This window comes from Tiliqua scincoides, chromosome 2 (assembly GCF_035046505.1).
Source record: "Tiliqua scincoides isolate rTilSci1 chromosome 2, rTilSci1.hap2, whole genome shotgun sequence".
NCBI classification, from domain to species: Eukaryota; Metazoa; Chordata; class Lepidosauria; order Squamata; family Scincidae; genus Tiliqua; species Tiliqua scincoides.
In genome coordinates this window covers 59,878,395-59,899,175 of record NC_089822.1, presented here as the reverse complement: position 1 = coordinate 59,899,175, position 20,781 = coordinate 59,878,395, and the positions used below count along the sequence as shown (strand labels likewise).

General features: G+C 44.0%; 2 protein-coding genes across 5 annotated transcripts in view; one reads left to right on the top strand and one right to left on the bottom strand.

The window, feature by feature from the left end:
* SECISBP2 (SECIS binding protein 2) overlaps positions 1-7,321 on the top strand; it is a 37,452-nt gene extending 30,131 nt beyond the window's left edge. For all 4 annotated transcript variants that reach the window (XM_066618432.1, XM_066618433.1, XM_066618434.1 and 1 more), the window contains 3 exons: positions 81-235; positions 2,026-2,224; positions 4,238-7,321. In XM_066618432.1, coding sequence (XP_066474529.1) covers positions 81-235; positions 2,026-2,224; positions 4,238-4,347 — 464 coding nt within the window. In that variant the 3' untranslated portion in view covers positions 4,348-7,321. The remainder of the gene's footprint in view (positions 1-80; positions 236-2,025; positions 2,225-4,237) is intronic.
* SEMA4D (semaphorin 4D) overlaps positions 6,312-20,781 on the bottom strand; it is a 146,005-nt gene continuing 131,535 nt past the window's right edge. Inside the window, exons 18-20 of the mRNA XM_066618439.1 lie at positions 11,493-11,699; positions 10,790-10,887; positions 6,312-9,077 (exon numbers count right to left, since the gene is read on the bottom strand). Coding sequence (XP_066474536.1) covers positions 9,048-9,077; positions 10,790-10,887; positions 11,493-11,699 — 335 coding nt within the window. The 3' untranslated portion in view covers positions 6,312-9,047. The remainder of the gene's footprint in view (positions 9,078-10,789; positions 10,888-11,492; positions 11,700-20,781) is intronic.

Here is a 20,781-nt window from a genome sequence, read left to right as displayed (position 1 = left end):
GATAAGTGACCTTTCCTGTTAGCACCAGTGACTGTGGATGTCAAAACTCATTCTCCTGATTTTGTGCTGTTTTGCCACAGGAGGATTAGATGAGACTCTGCATCTTATCATTGACGCTGCCTGTGAACAGAATATCCCATTTGTGTTTGCTCTCAATCGCAAAGCTCTAGGACGCTGTGTGAACAAAGTGGTGCCTGTTAGTGTGGTGGGGATTTTCAGTTACGATGGTGCTCAGGTGAGTTTTTACAAAAGTATTGTTTCATTCTCTCCCTACATTAAGCCAGTAGTGAAATGATGTAAGGTGTAAGATGATAATTGCTCATTGTCCATGAGATGTGCAACTTTAAGTACTGGAGATTTCACCTATAAGTTGATCTCACAGATAAGTTGAGGGTGGTTTTTGAGCAAAAGAACATAGAATTTTCTATGACCCTCAGATAGGTCAGGGGTTAAACTTAGGGGGGTGTCTGACTATAGTTTTGACTGATTTTACCCGAGGACAGATTCTGAAAAATAACTTACCACTAATTGTTACCTGAGAACTGTACAGTCTCTAATTTATTAAAAACATAGTAAAACATCATAAGATACATTTTTATTCTTTTTAAATTCTGGGCTTCACCACTTTTTTGTGAACACTGTCTGTGCACTGAAAACAACATACCAGTAGAACAGTGGTTCCCAACCTGGGATTCATGTACTTCTAGAGGCCTTTAGGGATACTTGAAAAAGAATGGAATAATGGCAGAAGAAGGTAGGTCGTGCTCCAGAATGCTTTGCAGGGCCAGCAAGGCAGGAAGGACGGTAGCTAGTTGTCTGTGAAAGCCCCACCAGTAGCTAGTTTTTGGTCATCAATTCATGTATGACTCAGTGATTGAAAACCAGCACAGTAAAAAAGCTGCAACATAATATGGAAAGTGATCAATCACCCAGAATTTCTCTCTATGCTGCATTGTTTCCAACCCCCTGTGCTGGCCAGGGCCCATGAGAAGGGGGTTAATGGGGTAATTTGTACTCAGGCCCAGAGTCAGAAAGGGGGCCCAGGAGCAAAGGAGGGGGCCCAGAAATGCATACATGACACTCCTTAATATAGTGTCAAATCTGGAAAGAAACTGGCGTGCTAACAGTAGCTCTTTGGCTTGTGGATCTCCTTACCATGAAGGAGTGCATAGGAGCTCAGGGACACAACTGCAGGACTACAGCTGCTGCAGAAGTCCATTTTGGTGCACACAGGACACTTTCCATTCTAGAGCCTAAATATAATGGTGCTAATTTTCTGCAATGGTTTTATGTATTTAATAAAGAGATTTGAGAGTGTGTTTAGTTTTCCATATTACTATATCTAGCTGTTGATCCTGTGCAGGTGGGCAGGCCTGGGCTAAAAAGACTTTTCTGACTGTTGCCCCCCTTCCTTTGCCCTGTTTTGCCCCCTCCCCACTCCACTTGTGCCTATCCTCGCATCACCCTCCCCTGCTCTGTTTCAGCCCTCCCTATCTCTTTGAGAAGGGGGCTCCAAAGAAAATTTGTATCCTCTGATAAAATTCCTCTTGGAGGCCCTGGTGCTGGCAGCTTGATTTTGCACCTCCCATCAAACCTAGCAGTTTGAGCATAGGTGGGAATTGGAAAGCTCAATGTGCAATAGGTGTGAAAAACTGCTGTGAGCCACCTACAGCCATTGCACAGAGCTTGGGACCAAAGAAGCTGAAAAAAGCTGGTGCAACACAGCACCGATGACACAGTGTGAAGCCTGCAGTGACATCTGTCCACCACTTTGCACCTATTTGACTAATTAGTTCCATTTGCTCAGTGGGTAGGACTAGCAATTGAATCCTTGGTGATATTTTGTTAGTAGATCCCATTGATCAGAAGTTTGGCATTTCAACTTAAAGTTATCAGAACATGAATTTTTTTAAAAGGTGATCTTATGTGTTTGAATTTTAAAAAGAAAAGTGATGATAGATTGGTAAGTTAATCACCAATGCAAAATGTTCACCAATCTTTGTGTTTTGCTATTTTATACCCTAGGACTATTTTCACAAAATGGTGGAATTGACAGTGGAAGCTAGACTGGCCTACAAGGAAATGATTGCGGCTTTAGAGAGAGAGTCTGCTGAAGAGGAAGGCAAAAATGACTGCGCACGCTTGAAAACCCACTGTAGTGGGAGACCACAAGATAGTGGTCAAGTGCCTCTTCCAGAGTCTGATGAGGATGCCCCAAATTACAGTTGAGTTTTTAGGATTCTCTTTTTCATCTGGGCAGTCATGTTTTATTCTCAGCAATTTTGATTGTTTGTGGGATAGACTTTTAGGGTGCAATTTTAATGTCTGATTAAAATGTACCTGAATTCTCAAACATGATGTAATCAGCCTTGATCACTGCAGTGGGCCCCTTCTCATCTGCGAGTTGCACATTCAGCACTTGTGGATTTGACACAATGCCTGCCTCTGAAGGGCCTCAAGAATCTCCCAGATGCAACTAGAAGTGACTTTCTGTGGCATCCAGGAGGCCTTCTGAGGCACGGGGAGGCTGCGCCCAGCTTCCCTGTGCCTCAAACCACCTCCCCGCTATGACTGGAAGGCACGTCCAGGAGGTTCCTGAAGCCCTCCACCTGAATTTCATTATCCATGGATATTGGTATCCACGGGGATCCAGGAATAGATCCCCTGCAGATACCGAGAGCCAACTGTATTAAAAGTATAAACACAAGTCGGAGGGGAGCGGAGCAGCTTGAAGCTGCTCCGTGCTGCTCGGGAATGGGGGTTGGGATCTGGCATAAAAGCTGGGTCCCAGCCCTGCTCCCTGACCACCCTCCGCCTGCCCCAGACCCTTGGGTCTGCCTCTCTCCTGCCTCCTCCCCACCCACCCCAGACCCTTGTGTTGGCCAAGCTTGGCTGACGCAACCCTCACCATCAGAGTTGGCGCGGAGACTGGATTCAGCACTGGCCCAGCTGGTTCACACGGAGGCACAAATGTGCTTTATGGCATGTTTGTAACCCTCCTGGGCCGGCGCAAGGGACTTGCACCGGCCCAACCCCAGGTCAGGATTAGAACCTTAGAAAACTTGTACTCTGTATTTCTCTTAGTTATACAAGTGGCTTATAATGAATTCAGATAACCAGGCATAGATGAAAATCTGAGTGAGAGGTGTTGAGACAAAGGAAAACCAGTCCTTGCCCCATCAGTGTTAGTTTGAGTAGGTAAAGGAAATGATAAGATCTAGTGTATTGGTAAACACAAGTCTCTGGAGCCTGTCTCTTTTGGGTAACTGTAAGAATCCTTAAGACCAACCTTCTAGGTCTCATTCTTCCTCTTTCCCCCGGTGTACCTCTAAATAGCTTATCCCATACTGAAGGTGCTGCTTCCTTATTCTTACTCTGCATCCTTCTGGCTAGACTGTTCCCTTTTTGCCATACAAACCAATAAAGGAGCTGCTGTGATCTAGGATGAGAAAGTGAAAGTGCATATTCAGTCGAGAATGCTCAGTGTGGGTGCGAGACCAACAGCCACCACATTTGTTCTGTGGTTACCAGAGATCAGTGACTTTGTTTACTGTAGGATGATTCTGCATGGATTTTTTTTTTTGAACTTCAGAACTCTTGTGCCCAAAATGCTCTACTGTTTTGGTCTTGTCAGTTAGGCGGTCCGCTAGTCTTCTTGCCACTTTGTTATAGCTGGTATTGCAGGAGAACAAGAGCAGCTCCTCCCTCCCTCCACTTTTACAGGTTCATCATCTGACACTTTCAGCCTTTGCTGCTCCCTATTAAGCTGCCTTGTCCTCAGATGGAAAGTACATCAGAGTTTAGCTGGGAGCAGTAAAAGTTTGTATGATGGCCCTGTTGGTTGTGCTCACTTTTGGAAGCATAATTGAAAAAGAGTCACTAAGAAACAATCCTTTAAGTGACAGTTGGCATTGGGTTTAGCAGAACTCTTGGTAAATGGGAGCTTTTTCCTTCCCTTTCTGTAAAATTGGCCAAATACTAGCTTGAATATCTTCAGTTTCCTGCACAAGGAAGCTGTCCTTGTGTCATTGAAAGCCTGAATATAGGGAATCTCTGTGCTTGAGGTAGCAGTTTCACAGTTTGAAGGGGGGGAATGAGAACCTTTTTTCTAAGTAGTTTTCTCAGAGTTGTGGTACAAAACGCATTGCATTGATTTTTGTATTATGATTTCTGTAAGCATTACAATTTACAGTTTTCATTTAATTTCATCTGACTAATGAAAGTTACTTCTTTCTAGTTAAAATCTGGAAGCAAAAGCTTGAGGAGGAGTATAACCCGTATGCGCTGGAGCTGGAAAAACAGGCAACTGCTGAAACATTGACCTTGGGTGTTGAAGAACCTAAGTAAATCAAGACTACCACCTTTGGCCTTATTTGGGTTTTTTGAGTGAGTGTGTGTGTAGATATGTAAATACTAAATTAACTATTCAGAAGATGGGCTGTAATCAAGAGACTGTTCAAAACTGACTAATGATTGTACTGAACAAAATTACACTGGAACACTGAACTATTCCCCAAGTCTATTCCCCAAGCCTACTTAACTTGGGGCACAATCCTAACCAGGTCTACTCAGAAGTAAGTCCTATTTTGGTCAATGGGGCTTACTCTCAGGAAAGTGGGGTTAGGATTGCATCCTTAAGTGCTGAGAATTCTTCAGCTGCATTCCACCCTGAGGTTTCTTTGTGGGAAGGAACCAGTTTAAGGACCCAGTCTTATACTTACCTTCTGATGTCACACATCATCCTCAGTTGGTGCTGACTGCCTCAGAATAGTTGACATCAGTAGTAAAGGCACTTTGACAGTGCACTACTTAGCATGCTGCTGAGAGTGCCAGTGGGAAGGCTTTTGCCTTTCCTCCCCCCCTCCATTGTCTCTTCTGCTGCTTGCCAAAGTAAGTAAGTTGGGGGGGAGGGGGCAAGGAATGAGGGGATCAGGGCTGGAGAAGGAGCAGATTTGGCAGCAGCCAGCACCACAGGTTATCCTATCCCCCTTCCTGGACCTGATCCCACAGTACGGGTCCATGTGGACCTGTGCCAGCTATTTATTTAGCACAGGTCAGAGTAGACCTTCTCCTGCACAGTGAAGGTTTATGCCCAGATAAGAGAACAATTGTTCCCTTACCCAAATGACATCTCTGCAACTGCCCCTTCACCATAGGCTGTAGCAATTGCCATTCTGGTGCCACTGCATTAGCTGGGGAATAGATAGGATTCACTGTAAGTCAGCAAGCTGCTAGACATTTTATGACTTGCAGTGGGCTTGGAAGTTGACCAGTAAAAAGGTGCCAATGAAATTATAAGGCTGACCAATACCTGCTCTCCTGAGACCTGATGGCATCAAAGGCAACAGCCTTATTGGGCTGTTGGAAAATCAGTGGGCAGAATTAAGCCTGGCCTACTTTGTCTTTCTGTCCAGCAGTAGAAAAATCCACTAGATCCCCAAGGAGTGCTACTAGCCTTTGCTAAGTGTAAACCCAGTTCTTCAGATCACAGATAAGTCTCAACATTTCATATATTTACACTTTTGAACTTGGAGTTACTTAATGATTTAATTGTAAGGGCTGAATCAAATATGCAAATGATTCTCTCCATTCAGCTGTTGTATAGGTAGGGAGACACTGGCATGAATTGGGTTTTTGAAGAAGGTTGGGATGGAGAAATATTTTTTAAAAGGCTGCCTCTGTGCATGCAGCTTTACCTTTTGCTCTCTTCCAGATTCCTGGAAATAGCTATGATTCCATAATATGTGCATCTTCCAGCTGATGCTAAACATTTCTGAATCCTGTTTCTTCTAGTACTGTATAATTAGAGCTCAAAACTATACATAGAGCAAGGTGGTTTAAAAAAAAAAAGTTAAAGTTGCTCCTGATGCTATGGGTGGAGTATTGTGGAGAGTGTTAGACGAGGATTTCATGTTAACACTATAGAAGTCAGTCAAGGAAATACTAGATTCTGACTTAAACACCACCATGTGTAGTGCTTGATAGCTGTTTAGTATTAGGGCAGCTTGGTGTATGGCTCAGCTGCTGGGGCAGAGCTTTAATTACAGAGGGGACTGCCCTTGAGCACCAGGCCTGTGTTCAAATACCATCTCACCTTGTTGGGCAAACACACTCTTGGTTCCCTATTAAACACAGAGGGATGGTATTCTTGGGCATGGAAGGCTGTAACTGTGTCTTAATAAAAGGCTGGTTTCTCTACTATAGGCTTGGAAAGTATACCCTAGAGAGACTCCAGAAACCCTTCTTGTAGAAAGAGACATCTGCACAAAACAAAAAGCAGGTGATTTGTAAAGAACAGTGATGACTTCCAGTGCCATTTTGCTCTTTTTATTGTAAGAGACCATTTAATTGAGATAATACTGGAAGGTTATTGTGCTCTTGCATACTTAAAAAATTCTGCTTTTGTATAACATCTGTTCTGACCCCATGTGAACTTTGGGGGGGGGTTGAGGTTGGTTTGGGCCATCATCAAAGTCTCTTGTCATAGTAGGCGGTCTTGTTTCTGCCAGAAGTGCCAACTGTTGTGGGGGTGTTCAGTATCCATCTCACAAATGTGTTCAGCTGCTCTTGTCCTTGCCAGAGACACTTGGAGGATTACTATCATTTGCTCTCCATTGTGTACTATCCCTTTTTAAACTTTCCTTCCATGCAGGGGACCTAGGGATAACTGGGTAACTAGAAACCAAAACTGTTTCTCACTTTTAAAAAATTGCACTAAAGTAATAAACACTTTGCTTGGCATAATTGCTAGCTTTTCACTTCAGGGATCAAAATACAGGTTTTGCCTACATAAGGTCTTATGCTGCTTTAAAGGATGGAAACTTTTAAGTTAACATTCCAGCCTTTCCTCCAATTCAGCAACACTTGATTATTTCCCATTGCCATGAACTGACCAGGTGCTGTTTGCCCTTTCCCTAGCTTAGTGCTGCTTTTACATAAGATTTAAGTGTAGCCGATCTACTTGACACTGATCCAAGTGAAATGTAGTCTGGCTCTATGCTAAGGTTACACTGTGCTTATAGTCTGCAGCATATTGGCATGGATAATAATCATTGCCCTAGGCTTCATCTCATCCACTGCAGATCCAGTGTAAGAAACCTGTACCAAAACACTTTAGGAAGGCCACAGCTTGTGGGTACTTTTAAGCAAAAATGCAGCAGAGCCTTTCTGTGGTGGTGAACTACAGCACATTATACAATAGCACAGATCCTGACAGATCCTACTAGCTAGGAGAAACTTGCACACGTTGATGTTTGCTGATTTCAGTGTACCAAGGTTAAACAGCCCAAAAGCTTGTGGAATAAATTGTTTTGAACCAAAATGAGTCAAGAATGTTTACTTTCACGCTAATGTTTTTCCTAGAGCAGGGGTGTCCAAAGTTTTTGGCAGGAGGGCCACATCATTTCTCTGACACTGTGTCAGGGGCTGAATTAATTTACATTTCAAATTTGAATAAATTTACATAAATGAATATATTAAAGATGAACTTATATGAATGAATGAAGGTCTTGCAATAGTTCAAGGCCTATAAAAGGCCTTGCACAAAGCAAGGCTGGCCTTTCCTTTGCTGCTGTGGCTGCATCACAGATGTGAAACAACAAGCAGTGGAGAGAGCCCTCATCCCACAGCTCATGTGAGAGGCCAAACAGTCACCCTCCTGCTGAGAGCAGTTGCATCGGGCCAGTGTGAGCTCCAACAAATCTCCAGAGGGCCAGATGCTCATTGGAGACTAGGGACTCCCTGAAGGCCGCATAGAGAGGCCTTGAGGGCTGCAAGTGGCCCCAGGGTCACGGTTTGGGCACCCCTGTCCTAGAGCAAGAACAGCAACCATTTTCAACTAGAAGAGAAGGCATGCGTAACATTTTTCTGCAGTGTATTTTTCCCCCAATATACATGTTTGACTGCATTGCCAGTTTCACTCCTATAATGCTGAATGGTGACTACTGGGATTACCAGTGGGAGAAGACAGGAGGTCTGCCATCTGCTCAGACACAATTCTCTAGACCCTGACCCCATTTCCACTGAATTAAGCTTGTGAAATACCAAATCATAGTAGTCAAGTACAAAAGCAAAGCCTTAATTCACTTTCGGGCAAAACAACTTTTGAATTGTTTCAGATAAATGGCTGTGATCCAATAAGTGGAAAAAGTATTTGTGGCTCACTTTTCCTGTTTGGGGGGGGGGAGAGAACCTAACAGCACTTATGCCAAACTTGTGGGAGTCATTTGGGAAGGAGCTGTATAAGGGGAAACTTCTTTTAATTGTGCATCCAGAATAGGCACATCCCTTTATGCCCAGCTTTGCATAAATTTGCATTAAAAGTACTTTTTTTGTAAAGAGTGTTTTTACTGCTGCTTAATCTTCATCTTTGATTTCCATTTTAATACCTCATAGGTGCTGAACTCACTGACTGCTAGATTAAGCTTTGTAATAGAAGCTTAATGATGGTCAGAAACCTCACTGGTCATTTCAGAATTTCAATGAATGCACTTGTGGCCAGGGGGACTTGCTTATAAGTGCTCTTTGATAAACACTGAGCTATTTGTTCATAAATTGTACACTTGGCTTGTAAGGAATAATGTGGCAGAGGACTGAAAGTAAAAGATTCTTCTACCACTTAGAAGTTAACATCCAGAACGGTGTTGATACTGCCAGTGGTGCAGTTCTTTGCTCCACAGATTTTCATCCAAGCACCAGCAGATTCACTACTCATTAGCTGGTCTATTTAACAAACTAAGACTGGTCAGAGGCTTATAAGCAATCACTAAATGCAATTTATCAATGCAAATCTCTTTGTTTCTTTTGATGGTGAAAATTGGAAGAGCACCTAATGGCAACACTGTTGTATACATTGTTCAAAACAGTCAGCAAAATAAGGAGATAGAACAGTCTTCTTCAATACACTGAAGATAATTCATTCTGTGCCAGTTTCATCAGAGTCTTCTACTCAGAGTATAGTGGAATGACCTGCTGCACAGTCTCTTCTTGCAGCTGATGGTTAGACTGGCGTGTTCCCACTCCTTTTCAGCCAACAATCTCCCTGCTTCTCATTCTGTGCCCTTCTTGTTGCAGCTTTCCTGAATAAAGGCAAAGCAGATAAAAGCCCCTTAATTCCACTATGTCAATAGTCTACATTAAAGTAATTGGTTTAGCATGGACTCTCACTAGTTAATTGCAAATCTCACTCTCTTTTATAATCAGTTTGCCCATTCTCCTTGACTGGTGCTACTCTGTCGAAATCGAGTGACATCTGCTCTGCCACCACTGCTGTGTTTTGTGGTGTATTACAGCTCAGCATGATGGATGAAAACTGACAGTGTTTCTATTAAATATGCTTAAAGAAGATTAGGAGAAAATGCATTTCTCACTGCTATAGGCAAAGCACGGTTTGGTGGCAGCAAAACTCCTGCTTAGGAAGATTTTCCCTTCTTACAAAAACAGGCTTAATGATAAAGTGTGAGTCTTCAGTAAATGTCTCTGGGAGGAGCCTTTTTTCAAAGATGCTTGCTTTCAACAGGAAGATTCTGATGGGGTGTGTTCCAAGGTGCTTATAATCCCATAGGATTTAACTATGGGTCCTTTTGGAATATTTAAGTACTGTCAGACTGTTTGTTTAAATGGGTGTTTTTACTGCTGATTAATCTTCATGGGCTTTGATTTGTATTGTAATACCTTCTAGTTCTTATACAGGTACTGAACTCACTGATTACACAGGCCTACAAAATTGAGGGTCAGAAAAGTGTTTCCCAAACTTTATGGTGGTTTGATTTGAATTTGGGGTGCTGATTCAAAAAATGGCATCCGTTTTGCCCTATCACGCCTAGTTTTGGAGATATAGTATAGCCTCATTAGTGAATGGTTCTAGCAGCTTCCTCATGAGGAAGCCATGGTGTAGGCTTCCTCATGAGGAAGCTGCTTGAACCATTCACCATAAAGAGGCTATGCCGTGTCTCCAAAACTGGATGTGATAGGGCAAAACGGATGCCATTTGTGGAATTGGCACCCCAAATATACCCAGGAATTGGTGTAATGTTTAAGGAAGCAAAATTTGTGTTGGCCTGTGTTACTAGAATCAGCTTCATAACCAACTGGCACTGCTGCTCACTTCAGATGTTAACAGTGAATGCACTATGGCCAGGGCAGTGAAATCTGGCTTTAGGAGCCTTCTGGAATGAACAATTTGCAGATATGAAGTCTGAGCTGACCTTGTCATATGAGGAAGTTGCTGAGAAGATTTCGTTTTGCTCTGGTACATTTGCTGTTTCTTTTCAAGAATAGCAGGAGGTTTCAAACACCCAAGATACAAAGAGAGGGAGGGTATGTGCAAGGTTGGTTCTGTATCCAGGCTGAGGCAGGGATACGAGTAAGCATCAATTCATCAGGATCTAAACTCAAAACACTGAACATGGGATGTGTTACAGACTCTAGCGAGCAGAAGCAAGTTTGTGGGCATACAGAAACACTGAAAGGCACTCTGTCAAGGTTCATCCAATCAATGATTCTGGCTACGAGTGATGAGGCCCAGCTCCACTGTAGGGCAAATAGCAAGAGCACCGTTGGCATTATAGCATTTTAGCTAAAATGCTAAAAATGAGAAGGGCCAGTTCTGCATGAACTTAACTCATTTCTGCCCAACTCACAGGTGTACATGTTTGATCCCTCTTGTGTATGTGCAACATTGGGCAGAAATGGCTTAAACAAAAGCATTCCAATCTTTTGTTGCATTAACTGGCCCATAAGATAATTCTACCTGTCAGAAGATGGCCATGCGAGTGACTGTTCCGCTTACCCATGTTTTTTTCCAGCTATCCATCATTTTGTCATGCTTACTGACAACACTTCTCCAGCTAGCAAACTCCCGTGACCAACTGTCCAAATGGCTACTACCTGAAAATAGAAAGCAGTGGGGAGAAAGTGATCAACCCAGCCATGATTAGAAAGCACTCAAACTGGCTTTTGAAAAAGACTCAGTTGTGCCAATCAGCTCTTTTCCAAGCATCTGTCCCTTTCTGATACCAAGGAATCTAGTTGCAAACATGGATGAAGACTGAGAATATTCACTCAGTACTGCAGCATTTCAGAAACTGACACCCCATGAGATGCAATCAGGCCATGCTGTGCTTTTGCTTTGCAAACCTTGAGACAAACACCAGTTGCACGGAAACAGTGCATCATCCCATGCATTAAGGGTGACTAAAATGGATAGATTTTTTAAAACTCACACCTAGTGCCTAAAACCCACATGTGTGTGGTTCAGTATCACTGTTTCCATTCAGTTCCCAGCAGTAGGCGGATAGTTTTTTTCTCAACAACCGTGTGGTAGTTATAGTACAGCTAGCTCAACTAATAAGATGGTTTTCGGTGTATTAACACCAGCATTCTTGTACGCATCACTTTTGAATCTGTGGTTGCTTCAGAGGCAGCCTCATCTTGGACATTGGTCTTGGCTCTCTCTAAACCACAACATGCAGCCCTTCACAATGTCCCATTACCTTCAACAGTGATGAGTGTTTTAGAGGTTCTCTCTCCAGCTTTTGAGGTCACTTGGCAGCTGTATTCTGAATCTTGTTCTACAGCATCTCTGATCCAGCTTAGAAGATGCAGCTGTGCATCAGCCAGGGTGTTAGATTGTTCAGTGACACACGCAGCTTCCATTTTCTGCCCATTCTTTCTCCAGATAAATCGTGCGTCTCTGGGACCTGCAAGAAGTTGCAGTTTGCCAATTACTAGGGCAGTCCAAACTCGAAGAGCCAAGTCACTTTCACATGTGGACAGGCTATAATAGCTGTACAGTTTCTCTGGCCCTTGCAAGTGAAATGGAGCCATTTTACACACCAGATGTTTGGGGGAAAGCTCTTTTTTGGTGGGGGGAAGGGTCCCAGAACCACATTTATAAGATGTCAATATCCAAATGCATTATCAAAAGGATAGCATTCAACTCTCCGCCCCCCTCCCCTTCAAAGCCCTGGTCCTCTGTCATCTCTTCTTTTTACATTTGAAGCCTGCAGTTTAGTCTGTAAATTTTTTGGCTATTGCTAGAGGTGTTTATTTCCAGTGCGCAAGATAGGATTACAGCCTTACTGAACACAATGGGCTTCTGAGTAAAATAGCCCTGTTTTCAAACACCTCTAGCTATTGCAAACTGCTTTGTTTGAACAGAGACGACAGAAAGGGCTATTCAGCAGGAGGTCATTTGCTGAGGATCTCAAGACAGGGCCTGCTGTGCCACATGAGCAACCTGAGCAGTCACTTGGTCATCTGAGAGGTGCCAGTGAGGCAGTGGCTGAGCCATGAAATGCTCCTTGGAATCGTTTGCAATTCTGTAGCGAATGCTCATCAGTCGCATCCGAGCTGAGTGTTGCATCCCTTGTGGCATGGCAAAGGAGCACTGGACAGACTTCTCACATCACATGACACTTAGTGGCCAAATGTCATGGCTTGCCCTGATAGTAGGACAGTGCGGTATAGTAGCTAGAGTAAGATTATGTCTGCCAGGGTGCTCTGTGGTTCAGTCATCTCCTCTTAGCCTGATTTACTTTGTTGGATTGTAAGATTAAAAAAGAACCTTGTGTGCCCTTCAGATTGCTGGAGGAAAATGAAGATAAAAAATGTAATAAAAAAATAATTCCATTAGGAGTTCTTTCCCCCATCTTCATTAACAGAAAGTCAGGTTGTAGCCTGGAGCTGCAAAATTGTCTGTTTAGAGTCCCACTTCAGTCACGGATTCACTAGACAACCACTCTCAGCACATTCTCCCCCTGTCCCCATGGGGACATTGTCCCCATGGGTACAATACTTTTACCTATCAGGCAGAGCTGTGATAGGGATGACTGAGACTAAGAAATGCACTGAGCACTCCAAAAAATCCTCCGTAATAACAGCATTTCTGCCACTGCATTTGTAGTCCATCCTCCCCTTTCATCCTGGAAATCCGTGTCACATATGTGGCTTTCTTTGGTGGTCTCCAAGACCCACTAGACCAACGTGGTTTCAGCAGGATGGCTGTAGCTCTCAGACCACACCTTGGCTAGAAGCCCCAATCATGACTAGATTAGATTAGGACTAGATTCCATTCACAGAGTCAAGCGTCCGAGGATGCATGTATAAAGCTGCCCTGCACTTCATTGGTGGCTGTTTCTGAAATTTGGGAAGCTGCAAGCAGAAGCTTGTGTTTTATCAGGGACTTCTTGGATCAGGGTCATATGCTGTTCCCAATACGCCACAGTCTGTTTCAATATTTTCTCAAAGCGTTGGCGCTCCTGGAAGCCGTTCAAACACATAATTCACACAACTAATTCTCCAAACAAGCTATCCAAAAGAAACAATCTGTTCTGATACGGTCTGCAGATAACTCCAGCAACCTACACTGTTTGGGTAGCTTCCCAAACAATATCATCTGGGACAGGTCCTATGAGGTGTGACTAAATAAATTCTGACTGTGCTGCTCTGCTCTTTTCCCACGCATGTCTCAGAGGCACAGTTGAGGAAATGGGATGTTTTTCTCTCTTCAAGCGCAAAACTAGGGATGAAAATCTCTTTTGCAAGATAAAGCACCGTACTGAATGTCATGCATCCATCAAGGAAAAATTTCCTACTCTCCATGTATTTCAAATCCTTACTATTCCTATTACAGGAGACTAAGCACTCTTCTCCCCCCCCCTCCACATTTATGTTTGTATTTAATCCAGGTCAGTAATTAGAGTCCCCTCAGTTAAGCTATTTCTGCCCAACGTTGCATATACGCAACAGGGACTAAATGTGTACAGCTGTGGGCCAGGCACAAATGGGTTAATCATAGATTAAGGGTCCAATCCTATCCAATTTTCCAGTGCCAATGCAGCCATGCCAATGGGGCATATGCTGCATCCTGCAGTGGGATGCCAGTCATGGAGGCCTCCTCAAGGTAAGAGTTTGCTTGTTCCCTTGCCACGGGGCTGCATGGCTGGAAAGTTAGATAGGGTTGGGCCCTAAAAGTCCCTTCTGGGATTTAGACTAGGTGGAAAGAGTAAGGTGGATTCCAAAGCAATCTCTGTGTGGTTATATGTAGGGGGGGGGGGAACCCTGAGAATTAAAACTCTTTAAGTTTTGTTAAAACCACTCTGTGTTCCTTGCCAGTAAGAGTTCCTGGTCTTCTGCTTTCCATTTTGATTTCCTAATTTGCATTCCCACCAGCCATCACCACTACCAGTGAGTGATTGGGATAAATGACAGTTGCAATTTAATGCTATGGACCTGGATGCTGCTTCCCTCATGGAGTGATGTGTGTTTTGTTTAATGGCTGATGGAAGGCTTCAGTGTATGCCATTTGTTTATAAGATTTATATGCCATTTCCCCCCACCCCCCACTCTTTTTGAAGGAGTGGCTTTCAAAATTACAACTACAAAGAGCTTTAAAGCCTCCATATTTAACAATAAAATATCAGAAACAATGAAACTTCCAGGTAAGTTAATTAAAAGAGGGAGGACTTGTCATTACTCAGTGACAAAACACATGCTTTGCAAGCAGACAGTCTTAGGTTTAGTGCCTGGTGCCTTTGGGTAGGGCTGAGAATGACTCCCTTCTGAATCCCTGGAGAGCCACTGCAGTGAACCCGCATCCTGAGGTGTATAGGGCAGCATCATATACATCATTTTCAGCACAAACATTTCTAAAAGGCCTAGACAAACAATTGGTGCTGAAAACAATTGGTGCATAAAGAATGTGCCAGGCAGACTTCCTTGAGGAGGGGAGTTCCTCAGATGGGGTGCCACCACAACTGCATTATCACAGAAGGTGGGGGGACTCAGTTATGACAATGGCCTAAGGGTCTGAGCCATTCACACAACCACTTTGGCTTTACTATGACTTTCCATTCTTTTCAATTAAAGAAGCAGCTCAACAGGCTCCTGCCTTTTAGCATGCAAATCTTCTGCTGAATTGAATGGGGGAGTTCGCATATTCAAGAGACACTGGTGCACCTTTGTGAGCAGTCAAATCACTGAACCTGAGATGCAACATTTTTGTTTAGATCCTGACTGCAATCCACCACACAGCAGGAGCTATTGTTTTCTAAAAAGAATGGATGGGCTGGTTACTCCTGTTTACAAGTACTTACTGTTCAGTGTGCAAACAGGCAGGGGGTGGCAAACAAAAGAAGTTGGCTTCTTTAGTACAAGTACTTTCTACTGCAGGATTATGGTTGCTCCAGGAACAATGTGCCACAAGGTGCTATTATCATTTCCTTTCAATTTATGACTTCTGTCATTTGTTAGGAACAATGGCAGGACTTCAGTAACTAGTTGAAACCTGTACAGGTTTATCAATGCAAAATAAAAACACAGTGGCTACTTACGTTCCTTTTTATCCACTCCTCATGAGTGCTTGGAAGAAAAGAAAGCCAATGGTTATAGCACACAAGACTCAAAACCTTGTCAACTACTAAGTACCTGGGTGCAAATGACTTGGTGTTTGGAAGGTAGCTTCCAGCATTTCTTTTGAAGGGACAAGTGCCACAAGGAAGCTTGAAAAGAGGGGAAGGGAAAATTTACTTCTCCAGTACACAGAGAAGATGCATGGGCTGCTTGGGGTAGCCTTTAGAGTTGTAATTTCAGAGTTACAACTTCTTTGCAAAAGAGATTTGTAGCCCTATACCTGTCAAATTGATTCCTGTCTGAAGACCAGTTGTGAACCTGGACCTTGTGCCACCCGGGGCCAGGACTGCAAAATGCTGCCCTCCCCACCCAAAAAAGTCACTTCTGGTTTTCACAGAAGACTGGAAGTGTCATTTTTCAGCATTTTGAAGGCCTCAGAAGTCCTCCCTGAGGGCCAGGGAGGCCACAGGCAGACTCTCCGGCCCTAAAAAAAGCCTTCTAAGGCCTCAAAGATGAGTCAGGAAAAAAAGGCAGAGGGGGGTAAGAGTCACAGTGCTGCCCCCTTCCGCAGGGTGCTCCTGGGGCATTCCCCCCCCACTCCCCAGGTAAGCCAGTGCTGAAAACAGACCCAAAAGACACAGTCACAATAAAGAGCTCTCTCTCTACCAGAGAAACCCTCATTCATGCCCCATCTTGAGCTGCTCTAATGCCAGTGCTGCCAGCACTGGGGTGTTGCAAATGTGCTGTAAGGCACATTTGCACTACCCAGGGAATAAGTGGTGCTGGCGAGAAGCCTATGCCACCTCATCAATGCCACTTGTTGGGAGCTCCAGTTGCTGCCAGAGCACAGGTAAGTGCTGAGTGCCATGAGGCATGGGGAGGGCATGGGGAATGGATTCCTGACCAGTGAGGGCAGAACAGGGGAAGGAGGGGCCTCGGAGGGGCCTGTTCCTCGTGTTGGGCTTAGGAGCCTGACACTGGGCTTCCTGAATCTGCAACAGCAAAATAGCTGGTGCAGACGTGAGAAGCCCCATGGAACAGGCTGGGGCCTCATTCAGGGTCAGGGGATGAATGTCTCCTTTCCCTAAGGAGACCTCCAGCCCACTCAATTCCAGCACAGGATACTATAGTAGCCATTTGGAGCTGCTGTTCCTGTGCTGGAAAGGATTGGTCCAAAAGTGGTTTTCACGTGCTGACTGTTTGTGAATAATACTGGTCTAACGTCCATTTTTGAAATCTGCCATTACTCAAGAAGTAACTATATTCTACACATATATACACCTCCTTCATAATGACATATGTGGTACTCTACAAAAGTTTTATAACAGCAGCAGCAGCATCAACAACAGGATTCCATGGGGTTTAAGTCCCTGACTGCCCTTTCAGACAGGGCCACCCAAGATCTCCTGACACCTGAGGCAGCATATCAAACATTGCATCCCTACCCAACCTTGTGCCAACCTCTGCTCCTTCCACCATCCAATGCTCTAGCTCAGCACTCTCCTCCTCTCCACATTTCCTCTTCCCAGTAGGATGTCCTTCCCAGTATTCCTGTATAAACAGGTAGATTGAGGCCCACTCTAAACACAATGGAGACTGCTGGTATATATGTGGCAGCCACCCACAGTGAACCCTTGTTATGTGGCAGCCCACTGAGGCCAACCAAATAATTGTTCATTGTACCTCTACAACCTATGCTTGTGATTATTTTAAGACCACAGGATTGGCCAGCAAATGCACAATTTGCCATATGAAGTGGTCATCACCATTAAGCAGCCTCCAGGTGTTGCTGCAGTATACAAAGCCCAAACTCTAGACTGAGTTCCCTACAACCAGGTTCCCCCTACCATGTGATCAATATTCCTGCCACGTTCTGCTTGCTGAAGCAAACTTGCATTGGGCAGCGTGGATTTGGAAACTCTAGAACATATGCAACAAACTCCTTCAGGTCACTGGGTTAGGTTACATGAGGCTCCAAGCATATGCAGGCTGCAGAGAACAATTATGTTGTGGGAGAATTGGTTGATCTTGAGTGCCAATTCAGATTGTCAAAGATGACTGGCAGGAGCGTTTAAAGATTCATTTTCTATTATCCAAATCTTCACTAGTTTAAATTGGGGTGGGGGGGGGGGGAAGTAGCCATTATGACCAGCAGCAGCATTGGTCTGAGTAGAAATGTACTGTTGAGTTTTGACAGCAGTGGCATCTCAACCGAGTAGCCTTTTCTGTGTCCTTCAGGAAGGATCTGGCCAGTACATGTGGAAGTTTCTAATAAACCTATTGTTCTCAGCATCTTTTTGAGGCGCTCTCTCCCGTTTTCAAATCTTTCCCCGTTCCAACTGCTTTCACCCAGAATGCAGAGATTATGATAAATGTGTCACCCTCAATTTTAAACTCACTCTGCAAGAGAGGGCCTCCTTCTTTTGCCCAAAGAGAGCAGGCTTTACTGACTCACCCAACAAAGCAACAACAGCTCCAAAACAATGGGGATGAAGCCATATCCACCACCCAGTTCAATTTACTGCCTGTTCTATTTGTGGAGCTAATCTGGTTTCAGCTTAGATGAGGTCTCCCTGAAGGTCATTGAAAACAAGATTATCAAGGATTGAAATGAAGTTGAGAGATGTACTCTTACCTTACTGAAGGTCACAAGGTAAACTGGAATTAAGAACAAAGCTTGTGTTGTTACCTGAGCTATGCGTAGAGAAAGGTAGTGACATGGACTATGGCCATTGTTGTGCCAATACAGCAAATGAAGAGCCTGTGTTTCAATGCAGAGTTTGGACCAAGCTAACAGAAATGGCTCCAGTTCCTTAGGCACTTCCCACAGTGTCTTATGGGGAATTGTTGTACAAAGACAGTCTTGTCACCAATTACAAAAGCAATAATAAAAAGCAAGACAATCTCAAACAAATGTTATACTTCTGCCAAAAAGATGTTAACCCAAAGATAAAGAGAGTCTCCTGGGAATGAAAACAAACCCAGAGCAATCCCCCCTCCAAAATAACTGCTGTGAGCTGAATATATTGGGCAATGAGCAAATGTTCTCTTCTCTCTGATTAAAGGTGAACACCCATTTTATGTTTTGAGCAATTAATGGAATTGCAACTGTTTGGTAGAGTAACTGGGTATTTAGAAGGCTGTGTGCAAGGGATAAAAAAAGGATCCAAGATAAGAAGATGGCAAGCAGGAGAATCTAAAGCCTCTGATTCAGCACACACAGTGAGTCAGGGGGAAAAACAGCTGCATGATGGAAGATCATCTGAACATAATTCAGAGCAGGAGGCCCTGCACTTGATAGCAGGCCGAGATAAAGGAGAAACATTAAAGCACTAGTAAGTGCAATGTCAGCTTCCCCAGGGCTGATGCAGAACGGCTGAGGTCGCTGGTTAGTCTGTTAGTTTCTGGGACTCAAGCCTACTGTCTCTGCTTCCTGTTTTGAGATGTGACAGGCCAAGACCACTGCAGGGGAGGGAACTGCTTTTCATCATTTGTTTTACAGACACTTTGGTTATTTTACACAGAACCCTGGAAGATCTTGGAGCTGAACTGTTGTGTGCCTTGTGTGACATTATGTACTAGGACTAAATGAAACGCATCCTAACCCTTTGATCAGGCCTATGATCAGTGCTTCCAGTTCCCAAGTTGGCAGAATAGTATCCCCAACAACCTGATTTAGAATAGAGGTGCTATAGTATTTATATCCTAGAGTAGAAGCTCTTTTCTCTCCCCAAGTTGACTCAAGAGGCTGAGCTGGTGTGCCAAATGACACTCCCCTATCTAATGCCACAGTCATTTTCACTGCTCTCTCAGCCTGGATTTGAGCAGAACAGGAAGTGCAGAGGAGAGAGGCGAGTGGTGGGCAGGCACTCAGCTCCAGTCCATTCTAAAAGGCAACTGCTTCAGTTGGCCTCATGAACAGGCCAGGCCAGTCCTGTCCTTTTTAACAAGTCTACAGTTGCAGACTAAAAGAGCACCAGGCAACACAAGCCTGAAGGAAGTACAGAAATTAGAGGGTCTAAGCCAGTGATGGCAAACCTTTTGGGATCGGAGATAAGTCTAGCATTTTCCAAATTTGACTCTGCTGGTATGCCCCCTCCCCACAAAAGAAAAAAGAATTCTGTACTTACTCATTTACTTTAAAAAAAGTAGTCCTATCATGTGTGGTGCTATGTATTATAAAAAGAAATGTGTTTCATTTTTGTAATTAGTTGACCAGTAAAACAAATTCAGTTGTTGTCAGGGGTTGGTAAACATTGGCATGTCACCTTTGACACACGTGTCATAGGCTTGCCATCACTGGTCTAAGCCTTATGTCTGATACCAGTTCTACAAGGACTCTAAGTTCTAAAAGAGGTCATAGAAATCTGGAAGTCATTGACCCCTAATTGGGGTCCTTAATATTCTGTGACTGATAGGTGGGAGAGTAAATGAGATAGCGGAAAATATTTGGGGAGGAGCACTTGCTACTCCACACTACCACTTGGGAGTAATCCTCTCCATATCTGATTAAAATCTGGCTGCAGGGACTTGGTAGACATGCCATGGCACCCGTCACATGTTTGGAGGTGCTAGTCATCTAGCTGGTGCAGGCAAAGAAGTAGTCACACTTGATGCAGAAATTCCAGAAACCAGTTCTGGTCCTGAAACAAGATCAAGACGCTGGACATTCCAGGCTCCAGTTCAATCGCTCGCTCGCACACACAGAGCTTGAACATAGGTGGACTACCTTTCTGTGCTACCCATTTGAACAGGAGCAGCCAGTGCTTCGTTTCCAAGGCATGAGGTGGTGGGGCACATGAATTTTTAGAAATACTAACCCGACCCTTCCTTCCTCCTCCTACCTGTGTGATGACTGGTTGCAGTGACAAGTGCACTGCCCATGCTCACGGGTACTTTCATCTTGATCATCACATTCCGAAGTTATACAACAGTCCTGAAGACAGTTTCAAGGTTCTGCTCCATTTAGGGAGAGGGCCCATAGTTCAGTGACAGAGCATGTGCCTTGCACAGGATGTTGGTGGAATTATCCCTAAATAAACTTTTCTTTCGTGACAATCCAGTGTGTGACCTTTGCCTGTACTCTGACCAACCGTACTACGTCAGAAGGCTTAAACCTGATCTTGAGGTTATTTGTCTTTTCCTGCCACAGAGCTTGACTTGGCTGCTAGTTAGCCAAAACGACTAAATGCTACAGTACCTTTTTGTGGAACGCTTTCTCTTATTATGCCACACCTTGCTACATTGTGTCGGCTGGTATTTGCTGCAGGATGAATAGTTTGGGCTGCAAAGGTCTTTCATCCTTTTCATTTTTCCAGCAGTCTGATCTTTGCATGGTCAGACTCTTACTCCAGTTTAATGGACCCAGAATTTGCAATCAAAGCATTGATTAAAATCCTCAGTCCATACAAACCAGCAGTGAAAATATTA